The sequence below is a fragment of the Myxine glutinosa genome, unplaced genomic scaffold, assembly GCF_964187855.1.
Source record: "Myxine glutinosa unplaced genomic scaffold, kmMyxGlut1.1 SCAFFOLD_860, whole genome shotgun sequence".
NCBI classification, from domain to species: domain Eukaryota; kingdom Metazoa; phylum Chordata; class Myxini; order Myxiniformes; family Myxinidae; genus Myxine; species Myxine glutinosa.
Genome location: NW_027616955.1, coordinates 107,270 through 120,000, shown reverse-complemented (window position 1 = coordinate 120,000; position 12,731 = coordinate 107,270). Strand labels below are relative to the sequence as shown.

The 12,731-nt window shown below is 41.1% G+C and overlaps 1 protein-coding gene across 7 annotated transcripts in view; it reads right to left on the bottom strand.

Annotated features, from left to right (window-relative positions):
• Nucleotides 1-12,731, bottom strand: part of FANCL (FA complementation group L) — a 71,824-nt gene that overhangs the window by 40,078 nt on the left and 19,015 nt on the right. For all 7 annotated transcript variants that reach the window (XM_078769003.1, XM_068129329.2, XM_068100282.2 and 4 more), the window contains 2 exons: nt 12,486-12,546; nt 2,158-2,214 (listed from right to left, as the gene is read on the bottom strand). In XM_078769003.1, the coding sequence (XP_078625129.1) occupies nt 2,158-2,214; nt 12,486-12,546 (118 nt within the window). The remainder of the gene's footprint in view (nt 1-2,157; nt 2,215-12,485; nt 12,547-12,731) is intronic.

Below are 12,731 nucleotides of genomic sequence, written 5' to 3'. Positions count from 1 at the left end.
ATAAGTTCACACATTTACTACACGCAGTGTTATTGTTGATATTTAAAGGTTTCAAAGGTGTAATTTTCTTTTGCGTTTCAGTATATATATATATATATATATATATCTGTGCAGTGTCTGTCCTGTGTTGTGTTGTCCTGTCTTGTGTTGTCACTGAACTACTTTCTCAAACTTTTGTGAAATCGTACCAAACTTCTGGTATGCACATCTCTCCCATCGGTATGTCCTAAGGGTATTTTTTTGAAAAATTTTCCAATTTTATTTTTTAGTGAATTTTTTGGGGAAACATTTTTTTTTTCCCCAACTTCAATTGTTTATAAAATGTGATATCACGTATATTACTAATACATTTGTGCAAAATAATTGTTTGAATTATGATTGGTTTACACCATGACAAAACGGCAACTCGGGTACAGTCATTTATCTATACATCTACACATCTGGGCAGTGTCTGTGTTGTTACTTAACGACTCCCTCAAACTTTTGCTTCCGTTGTTGTGAAGTGTTTTTAATGACGTTGTGGTGGTTTTGAATCACGTGGTGGTGAGGTATTTTGAATTATGTGGTGGTGAGGTGTTTTTAAATCACGGTGGTGAGGTGTTTTTAAATCACATGGTGGTGAGGTGTTTTGAATTACGTGGTGGTGTGTTTTGAATTACGTGGTGGTGAGGTATTTATAATTACGTGGTGGTGAGGTATTTATAATTATGTGGTGGTGAGGTGTTTTGAATTAGTTGGTGATGAGGTGTTTTGAATTACTTGGTGGTGAGGTGTTTTGAATTACTTGGTGGTGAGGTGTTTTGGATTACTTGGTGGTGAGGTGTTTTTAATTTTGTGGGGGTGAGGTGTTTTTATTACGTGTTTTTATGGCTGTGAGATGTTTTTATTATGTGTTTTATGGCTGTGAGGTGTTTTTATTGCGTGTTTTATGGCTGTGAGGTGTTTTCAATTTCGTGGTGGTGAGGTGTTTTTAATTTCGTGGTGGTGAGGTGTTTTGAATTACGTGGTGGTGAGGTATTTATAATTACGTGGTGGTGAGGTGTTTTTAATTATGTGGTGGTGGGGTGTTTTGAATTACTTGGTGGTGAGGTGTTTTTAAATGACGTGGTGTATAGGTGTTTTTAATTTCGTGGCTGTGAGGTGTTTTTATTATGTATTTTATGGCTGTGAGATGTTTTTAATTTTGTGGTGGTGAGGTGTTTTTATTATGTGTTTTATGGCTGAGAGGTGTTTTTATTACGTGTTTTATGGCTGTGAGGTGTTTTTATTACGTGTTTTATGGCTGAGGTGTTTTCAATTTCGTGGTGGTGAGGTGTTTTTAATTTCGTGGTGGTGAGGTGTTTTTATTACGTGGTTTATGGCTGTGAGGTGTTTTAAATTACTTGGTGGTGAGATGTTTTGAATTACGTGGTGGTGAGGTGTAATCGTCCCAAACTTCCAGTCTGCACCTACCCCTCCCCTATGTATGTGCTGAGGGGTTCTTTCTTGAAAAAAAAAACATTCAACCTGAATCTTCAACCTAAATTGCCTATAAAAATGTAATATCACAAACACAACAAATACATTTGTGCAAAATAATTGTTTGTATTATGATTGGTGTAAATCATGACAACACAACAACTCAGGTACAGTCATTATCCTCAGCTAAAATAAGCCCGTTCCTCAGTAACGACGCTTGGTGAGGCGAGCGCAGCGAGCCAAGCTAGTGTATATATATATATATATATATATATATATATATATATATATATATATATATATATATATATAAACATTGACAGTGTTTGTTTAAACTGTTATTGGGAACAAATACAATACTTGGTTTGGCCTAAACATTAAAAAAAACTCCAAGAGGTTCTCCAGCAATATAGGATTACATCACCTGTCCAGGCTGGTACAATGTTGTCCAATTGTGACTTGACAAACAATCTTAGCCACATGCCACACAATCATGAACAGCAGATCAGAATGATCTCAGACAAATATCCAACTATTGTAGTCACAAAAAGTAAATAAATTGTTTAAAAATATATACACTATACAGTATATCTGAATTGTCCATTTTCATTCCATTTTTTGTCCATTTTTGTCCAATTGTCCATTTGCACCTAGTTAAAAGACAGGAGTTTTGTTTAATGTTTAAAAAAGAGAACTCACCAAGATTCTTTTGAATTCCACCAGGAAATCTGTTAAGTTGTCACTCTGCTGCAATCTCTAAAACAACAACAAACAAAAAAAACATTACTTGTGAAGTACTACCCCATTTACGAAAATACATTGTGCCATGCTCTTCATGTTTAGAAAAACAATTCGTCATGCATATGCATTACTCATTTTGAAAATCTGTATTGATGGAAATAAAGAACGAGATGGTATTCATAGAATACTTACCCTGCGCAGTCAACTTTGTGTGAGACAACTCTTCTGTTTTTGAACGTTTCTTTTTTTTTGATCCAATATGGCGGCCAGACCAGGTGAGCGATGACATCATAAATTTATATTGACTAATATAATTGTTGCATAGATCATGCTCAATAAATTTCAAACTGATCAGACTAAGCGTTGTCCCTGTCGAATTATGACGTCATTGGTGCCATAATTATGACATCATCGTCAACAACACCTATTCCCCATATGGAGTTATTTACAATGAGCCATGTTTAAATTTTTTCCATAGAGCGGTTTTGGAGATATAGAGGTGCAACGTTTTTCGGTTTTTCCAAGATGGCACCTGTAACACACATGACCTATGACATCATGATTATCATTAAAATATTCTGAAGGAGGAGGCGCTCCTATGGTGAAAATTTCGTGTCCAACAGACCAACAGTTTCTGGAAGAAAAAAAAATAATGATCGGATGGATCAGTGTTGTATTTGTCGAATTATGACGTCATAACGAAGGCACTGATGACATCATTAACATATCTTATTCCCCATGGGGATTAGTTGACAATGAGCCAGGTTTCAATTTTTTCCATGGAGTGGTTTCAGAGATATAGAGGTGTTCGGTTTTTCAAAGATGGCGCCTGTACCACGTGACCTATGATGTCATAATAATCATTAAAATATTCTACAGGAGGAGGCCCTCCTATGGTGAAAATTTCGTGTCAATCAGACCAAGAATTGCAGAGAAAAAAATTCATACTGATCGAATCGTGTTGTACCTGTCGAATTATGACGTCATAATGAAGGTGCTGATGACATTATCATTAACATATCTTATTCCCCAAGTGGAGTACTTGACAATGAGCCATGTTTCAATTTTTTCCCATGGAGCAGTTTCAGAGATATAGAGGTGCAACTTTTTTCGATTTTTCCAAGATGGCGCCTGTACCACGTGACCTATGACGTCACTATTATCATTTAAAAAATTTCTACAGCAGAAGCCACTCATATTCTGAAAATTTCGTGCCAATCGGACTAACAGTTGCAGAGGAATTTTTGTTTTTTCATACTGTTCAGATGAAGCGTTGTACTTGTCGAATTATGACGTCATAATTAAGGCAACGATGACATCATCATCAACATATCTTATTTCCCATGGGGAGTACTTGACAATGAGCCATGTTTCCATTTTTTCCATTGAGCGGTTTGGGAGATATAGAGGTGTAACGTCTTTCCAAGATGGCGTCCGTACCACGTGACCTATGACATCATGATTATGAAGAAAAAATTTCTACAGGCGGAGGTGCTCCTATGGTAAAATTTTGTGTTAATTGGACCAACGGTTGTCGAGAAAATGAATTTTCAAAATGCAGACATGGCACCCGGCACACTTAAGGAACACGGCACACATACGGCACACGCACATACATAGCTGAATGCTTAACCCCGTTTTTAGCTTCGTGAGCGCGGGGTAATGAGGGCATTTGGAGATGAGACCTTAGCCACATGCCTCAAATAATTGACATATAATTGTTGTACCGTAGATGAGATTTGACTCTAGGGTCACAGCCTGAGATGCCAGAGCGGGGATGGTGGTGGGGAGGGGTTGGGTGTGCAATTACCCACCTCCACCTCCCCACCCCCCTCCCGCCTTTTTGCGGAAAGTGCCTTATCACTCAGACACCTGAAAAGGTCTGACGACATTGCCGAACTGAGAGTGTAAGAGGTTTTGAGAATGTATCATATCCTTTGACTGCCAATACTTTTGGCCTCACAAGTCTTTAGGAGTCTTTAGGAGCCTTTAGGAAGCAGACCTCAAAATTTGTCCTGTACTTAGTCAATTGTCTCTGCGATAAGACACCACATGAATCTTGTCAGCAATTGACTTTACCTGACAAGCCTGAGCTATGTACCATGTGTTACTTAGGATAGTGATAGTGATGTGCAGTGAGTACACTAACACGAGTTGATATGATTGATAATTTTCGGTATCAAAATGAATTGAAATAATCTTACCACACATACACATACACACATACATATACACATAGGCACTATCACTTTTTGGGACCTTTTGTTGTGCAATCGCTGACGAGTGCACTTCCGTTTTTTATCCCAAGAGTCATGGTCTATGTGTAATTCCTATGTCAACTTGCAGTCCAATTTGAGGCTTTGGTGTCTTCTTCAATTTGCAACTTGCTGTTTATCTCTCGATTTTTTCCTACCCGAAATCAATGAAGGGAAGGATTATTCTTCCTTTTTTTCGTTTTATTGCCCTCAAAGAAATTCTTCCCCCCTGGCTCTTCTGCCGCTCCGGCAATCCTGGTCACAGCATCGTAAGACTTACTGAAACAAGCATTCTGAGTATTGCGCTGCAATACATATCCCCTACCGGCATTGGAATTACAGCATATTACTTCGGAATTACAATTACAATTATAAGTACTTCGGAATTACAGCATATTGTACACAAGGAATATTAACAGCTTTGACTTACCGCACTCCAAATTATAGTCCGGTAAACTGTTGGGGAAATTCCCAAAGTTCAAAGTGCCATAACTTTGTCAAAAATGATCGAAACGTCGTGAAGTTCGAACTTGATCTGTATCTTATCATGGGGAAACCATGTACCAAGTTTGAAATCATTAGCATTAAGAGTTTAGAAAAAAAGTCCGGAAAACTGTTCTGTGCATGACGGACTGACAGACGGACAGATGGAGGGACGGAGTGCAAACCTATAGTCCCCTCCGCGTGTACACCGGTAGGGGACTAATAAAAACACTGAACAGGTGGTCGTTTTATCTAGGCAACATGAAATATAAAAAGACTAAGCATTTAACAATGCAGAGCAATGTGGTTGTTTATAGATTATAATAAATCTGAGAATGAACAATCTATGTTACAGTAGATCTGCATGAAGATTTGCACATCCACAAATGCAGACCTCCTTGGGGAAAGGGATGGGCAAAAATATAACATTAAAATCTCCTTGTACTGTATTAGTAAAGTATTTGAGATGAGTGATAGACCTGATTTACCATTACAGACACATCATGATATCACTTATCAAAATACCATTCTCCTAGCCGGAGCATCAGTGCTGTCAGAGCAAGTTCTTGGTCGGCACAGCAATAGTCAGGACAGAAGTTTGGGCAGGATGACCTTTCATGATGCAACAGCAACACCCAACAGGGTTTGAATTCAGATGAGACCATTCAAATATTATATAAACTAGTGAGGTACCCATAATACGCACGGATGGGAGGCCATAAGCAAACAGATAGTGCAGAAACGGCGAATGCTAAAGCATGAAACAAATAAATTCCACATTCCTGTAGCACCTTCAGTCGCACGTCAGACATGGACAGCAGGTTCATGAAGGACTTCCATGAAAAACGTACCCGTTCGCAAACAAACAGGTACGTGTGTTCCATTCCCAGTCAATGGCGAATCTGCATATGGCGATCTGCGAATTTCATGTTTAGAACGTAAAACCGTCACTGCATTTCGTCATTCACTTGAACTCGATATCTCTTTTTTCATTCCAAACAGCATAACTCCATTCACAAATATACATTAATATAATAAACTTTTAACAACATTTGTGACATAAACAAACATTTAAATCCTGATGTGATGTTCCGTACGGGTGGGTGAATACAATTACAAATTCAAAATCGTACTTGTATTCACTCAAGTCCAATCATCCATTGATATTTTAACAAAACGATTAACACGATTAACGTTTAACGATTTAACATTACGATTGAATGACGGTTGTATTGGGATATTATCAAACCCTCGCATTGCGTAATCTGTCCACTTCCGCATTCGCGGCAGGTTCATAATTCTCATCAAAATCTAAACAGTATTTGTAGAATTTCAATAAAAGCCACATCACTGTTCATATCGGTAAATAGTATTCCATCGTGTTTGGAAAAACTGGAAAATTGGGAAAAAAATTGGAAAAAACAATGTAGCCTATTTTACTCCAAGGGGTCCCAGGAATACCCACCCAGAATATCGTTGTGATCGGTTCAGCCGTTTTTGCGGTACCTTCGAAGAGACAAACGGACATTTGGTGAATTATAGTAAGATGATATGCTGATGCCAAGCCAATAGCTTCTGTATACAAATCTCTTGTTTGACTGATCATGCTGCATGAGGTATAATTTGAGAAATGTCTGTTTGTTTGACTTGTATGCACTCCTGGATCGCTGGTCGGTGTAAATTCAAAACCGGTGGTTGTACTTGTAGTGTGTGCAATATGGTTTTAGGGGTTAAAAATAAAGAGTACCATGGATTCAGGGTAGGGGAGGATCCCAATTACCTATATGTAAATGTGTATCGTAAAGGTGTAAATCAGTATTACAAGTCATAAATCAGAAAGTGGGGGAATTAATCCGTGCAACGCACAGGTTCTTTGCTCGTAGTCTTCATTTTTCTGCACACAGTGATGAGCTCCAGTATCCATGGTAGAAGGTTCTATGGATAGACAAACACCTGTTGCTGCTTACCTGATTGACCAATTAGTCAATCAGCTCTAGCACAGACTTGTGCTTCAGCCAGAATGACAGTCAAATGTACTCATGTAAGAATTGGGTGTGCCAATCAAATGGAGCCTGTCCACATGCTCCTCCACCACTGCTCACTGGTGTAAATAAAAAGGGTACAATGAATGAAAGAGCGATACCACATGATGAGGCTCTCAGAAGGAGCCGGGCGAAGCACATAGTGGCCTAACATCGCACGTTATAGCTCGAATCTTGAATAATTTGGGGTAGCCTAAAATTATTATCCATTCATTATGAATATTTCAGTTTCTTATTAGAACCCAACGGGGAAATCCTGGATCGACCTTTATTTTCCCATCTCAGACAGTTATGCCATCATCAGCTCCACAATATGATGGAAATCCTGTCCTGGAAGTCCTTGGTGTCCTTGTGTTTTATACTTCTCCCACCCCCCCCCCCCCCCTCCCCCTTCCCATGCCTCCTCCCCCCAAGCCCTCTCCCTCCCACACATCTCCCTGCACTCAAATGTTGTGTTTGTGTGCTTCCCCTTCTCTCCCCATCTTGTCTTCTGCTCCCTCTTTTTATATATTTTGTTTGTCTGTGAAATAAATGTTAGCTCTTTCATGAGCCTCGATTCTGTATACAAAAAAAAGAAATGCTGCTTAAAACAATAGCTCAGGCTATGTCTGAAACAGGTGTTTGCCAAAAACATAACGGTAATGAAAGGATATTACTCGTTGCTGCTCAATGTTCGCTCACATCGTGCACACTGTTCATTACATTTGCATTCTTATCACATTGGTACTTGTTATATCTTTGCTTTTTGGGGTTTTGTTGCCTGTAACCCCCCCTTCCCACTCAACCAAAAGCAATCCAAAAGGCAATCCCTTTAAAAAAAAAAAAGGAGTAACTGTAATCAGATTACTCGTCTTGACATGCGTAATTGTAAAAGTTTACAATAACTTTTAGGAGTCTTTTTGTAAAAAAAACAAAATGACCAGACTCGGTGGTGTAATGGTTAGAGCATCAGCTCAGAGTCAGGGAGGTTGGTGGTTCAGTCCCTGGCCGAGTCATGCCAAAGACAAAACAAAAATGGTACATGCTTCATTTCTTGACATTCAGAATTTTAAAGGATAACAGTAGGGATAATCCCCATACATTGGCACCCATGGGGAGGAGGAAAGTCTTTAGAAAATGCCCTGATGAGTGCTGTGAGAAATGTGGTGCCGTTGTTGTGACGTTGCTGGCACCCAGAGTGCCCCTGGAGGTGACAGCACTTTCCCCAAGTTCAGTGACTGTGTTGGTCTCATTTAACAGTCCAGTTTTGTGTCTTGTGTATTCATCTGTACTATGTACATGCGTGTGAGACATACATATCTCTAGATTTGGGGAGTTGCTCCAATTTTTCCTTCAGATTTGATCAAGCTCTGTCAAGTTGGGTGGGGAGCGTCAGTGAACAGCAATCTTCAAGTATTTCTACAGATTCTCAATGAGATTTAAGTCTAGGCTTTGGCTGAGCCACTCAAGGCCTTTCACATTCTTGTTCTGAAGCCATTCCAGTGTTGGATGTATGCTAGGGATCATTGGCCTGTTGGAACGTAAATCTTCGCCACAGTCTAAGGTCTTTTGCACAATGAAGCAGGTTATCCTCAAGGATTTGCCCATATATGGCTCCATTCATTGTTCTCTCCATCCTTACAAGTCTCCGAGTCCCTGCCACTGAAAAGCATCCCCATAGCATAATGCTGCCACCACCATGCTTCATGGTAAGGATGGTGTTAGATGGGCAATGAGCTGTGCTTGGTTTCCGCCAGACGTGGCATTTTGCATTCAGGCAAGAGTTCAATTTTCGTCCCATCAGATTTTTTTTTTTGTATACAAGATCGAGGCTCGTGTAAGAGCTAACATTAAACACAAAAAAAAAAAACGGACATATAAAAAACATACAATAAAGGGAGCGGGAGACAATATGGGGAGAAAGAGGGAAGCACACAAGTACAACAGTTGAGAACAGGGACATCGGGAGATCTGTGGGAGGGGGAGGGCTTGCGGTGGCAGGCATGGGAATGAGGTATAAAACACATGGACACTGCTAGGACTTCAAGGAAAGAAGTCGGTATTGCAAAAAAGTGGATCTGGGGTGAAATTAACAGGGGTAGAAAAGATCAAGGTTTTGGATGGAGCAAGATAAGAGATGGTGGTGAACAGCTGTTTTAAAGGCCTGAAGGGAGGAGTGGGAACGAAGAGAGTGAGGGAGTTTGTTCCAGAGGTGGGAAAAAGAGGAATGAAAGAGTGAAGGTGAGCAGAAAGTCTTGATTTTGGCAGTTTCACCAGAAGAGGGTTGCTGGCAGATCTTGTGCGACCTGCAGGAATATTGGGGGACAGAGCACAGACAGAGCTGGGGGAGCAAGGCCAGAGAGGAGTCGGTAGAAGACAAAAAGTCCACCAACCTGCCTACGGTGAGTGAGTGAAAGGCCCTCAGAGTTAGCTTCATCGTGGGAGATTCCAATGATTCTGAAAGCTTTGGTTTCAACAGCGTGAAGCCGAGGTAGGTGTGAGGGAAGAGCACCAGCCAAGAGGGGAGAACAGTATTCCATTGAGCTTCGGATGAAAGCCTTGTATGTGGTGAGGAGCCCAGGTGTGCCAAGGAAGGACTCCGCATGACGGAGGATGCCCAGTCGGCGACTGGCTTTGGAGGCCAGCTTGGAAATGTGGTTTTCCCAGGAAAGATCATGGCAGAAAGTGAGACCCAAAAGCTTGAGTGACAGAACTTCTTGGAGAGGATTGTTGAGAAAGTAGATGGGAGGGTTGTCCAGTCAGTCTTTTCAGAGAGACATAGTAAGAGTGTGAGATTTGTCAGGCTTGAAAGACATGTTACACTTGTTTGACCAGTCTGTGATTTTGTCAAGGTCTGCAGAAAGTGAGGAGGCTGCAGACTGCCGATATGAGGGATGAGATGTGGAGCGGCAGAGAGTGGAGTCATCAGCAAAGAGATAGAGAGGGTTTTCCAGAGAGTCGGAGAGATCATTGATGAAGACCAGAAAAGGCACAGGGCCCAGAACACTGCCTTGGGGAACTCCAGCCTGAACAGGAAGGGGAGATGAGAGAAATCCATTCAGGGCCACACGTTGACTCCGACCAGAGAGGAAGTCCGCAAGCCATGTGTGAAGATTTCCATGGATACCATCAGAGGAGAGTTTGGTGAGCAGAGCAGAGTGCCAGACCTATCGAAGGCAAGTGATATGTCAAGGGAGATAGCTCTGATTTACTGTTTGGCATTGAGGACCTCAATCCATTGTTGAGACAGCAGAAGCAGCATGTCCAGAATAGAATGACCTGGTCTGAATCCAAATTGATGATCTGAGATCAAGCCATTAGAGAAGAGGAAGGATTTGATATCCGAAGCAATGATGGATTCCATGACTTTGCTGATAATTGGGAGCAGGCTGATTGGTCTGTCATTGCAAGGATCTGTTTTTGCACATTTTTTCTGTAAAGCGGTAATGTTGGCTGATTGACCTTGAGCAAAAGAGAGAGTGAAGAGAACAGAGAGAGGGTGTGAAAGAGTGGCAGAGCAGGATTTTAGTACCCATAGGCTGATGCCATCTGGTCCAGTTGCAGAATCAGTGGAGGTTTGAAAGAAACTTCTCCACATTGTCAGGAGAGAAGGACAGAGTCCAGGAGCAGCTGGGTTCGACTGGGTTCGGTGGGTAGGGAGAGAGATGGGTTTGGGACACAAGATTTTGAGGCAAACACAGAAAATTTTAACACAGCAAACACAGAAAACACAGCAAACACAGAAAACACAAACACATTTTAGGCATCCAGCTTTTTCATGTGCGGTCAGCTGTCAGCTGTGTAGCCATTTGAGGTAAGGGAGATGATGGAGGGGGAACAAACACCAGAAACAGATTTGACCAGACGCCACCAGGATTTGGAAGAGGGAGACAGGTTTGAGAGTTCAGTCTTGAGAGTAGAGAGATAGTGTTTCCTGGCTCTCCTGAGGGTAGACATACACTTGTTCTGGGCTTTGTTAAAGGAAATGAGATTGCCTTCCGTTGGATTTGCCTTCCAGGAGGCGAAGGGAAGTCGTTTCAGGGCAACTGCCTCATGACAAGATTCCGTGTACCATGGACGGGAGGAAGGGTATGACAACTGAAAACGAGAAGGGATAAATCTGTGCATGAGAGAGAGAGCAGTTTACTTTGGAAGAATTCCCAGGATGAGTTGATGTCAGAGGCAGTAGAGATGGGAGATCAGTCCAGATGATTTATGGCTGCTTGAAGACCATGCCAGTTGGCCTGAGTGAAATGCCAGACTCGTCGACGCTGAGGAGGCTCTGAGAATGGCCAGAGACATGTCCACTGTAAAAAGCATATGGTCAGATGAACCGATTGGATCACAAATATTTTGCCTCATGCTCTCAGTTTTTCATGTGCCTTTTTACAAAGTCCAGGCATGCTGTCATATGCCTTTTTCTCAGGAGTGGCTTCTGTCTCTCGCCACCCTTCCATAAAGCCTAGCTTTGTGATGGGCTGCAGAGATTGTTGTCCTCCTGGCAAGTTCTCCCATCTCAACCAAGGAACTCTGTAGTTCTGTCAGAGTGGTCATTGGGTTCTTGACCACTTTCTTGAGTAAGGTCCTTCTTGCCCGCTTACTCAGTTTGGTCAAACAGCCAGCTCTAGGAAGAGTCTGGGTAGTTCCATATTCTTTCCATCCCCTAATGAAAGAGCTCATTGTGCTCTTGGAAACTTTCAACACTCCAGAAATTGTTTTATGCCCTTCCCCAGATCTATGCCTCCTTACAACTCTATCTCAGAGTTATACTGACAGTTCTTTGGACTTCATGGTAGAATTTCTGCTCTGATATGCACTGTCAAATGTGGGGCATTGTATAGAAAGGTGTGTTTCCTTCTAAATCATGTCCAATCAATTGAATTGGTCACAGGTAGGCTCCAATCAAGTTGTAGAGACATCTCAATGATGATCAAAGGAAATTGGATGCACCTGAGCTCAATTTGGAGTGTCCTTAGCAAAGGAATTTAATACTTATTGAGTCAAGACATTTGAGCTTTTCATTTTTAATTAACTTGTAAAAATTTCAAAAAAAAACATTCCACTTTTACATTATGGGGCATGTAGATTGTAGATTGGTGACAAAAATGCAGTGTATACTGACAATTACTGAGCATAGGCACAACCCATAAACCTTGTGTGTCTAACCAATGTCTACTTATAATGTATGTCTGGCAGAAGAAAGGGGGTGAAAGTTGGGGTGGAGGTGGGGAAGGGGAAAATAACTTTGGGAGATGGCAGTAAGGGGAGGGAGGGAAAGTGGATTGTATGGAGGAAGAGGAGGAGGAGGAGCAGAGCAGGGGAGGAGTTAAACAATTCCACCAAATTTCTCGTGAGTAATTAATAGATCATCACTGTCTCGAATTTCTTTTAAACAATAAATCCCCCATCAGAACACACAGAAGGTCTTGTAAGCGGTATACAAAATTGGTGTTAGCGAACAACCATTACTATAAAGGCATAACATGGAACATAATAAGCAAGCACAGCAGGTTCGGGTTTATATTACCTGTTTTATCAGCTTCTGATAATCCTGCACCGACTGTTGCAGCATCCAATCACAATAAATTCTGAAACATAAAACTTGAGCTTCACAATCATGTCATAAAACCATAAATGTGTTTCCAATGTTTAATGAGAAAAATGAAATGGAGTTTGAAGATAATGAGTACACATTACCAATAGTATTGGGACAGTACAACCAAATGTGAAACGATGCCCCCCTAACCTGCATGTGCATAATTCTCCCACAATG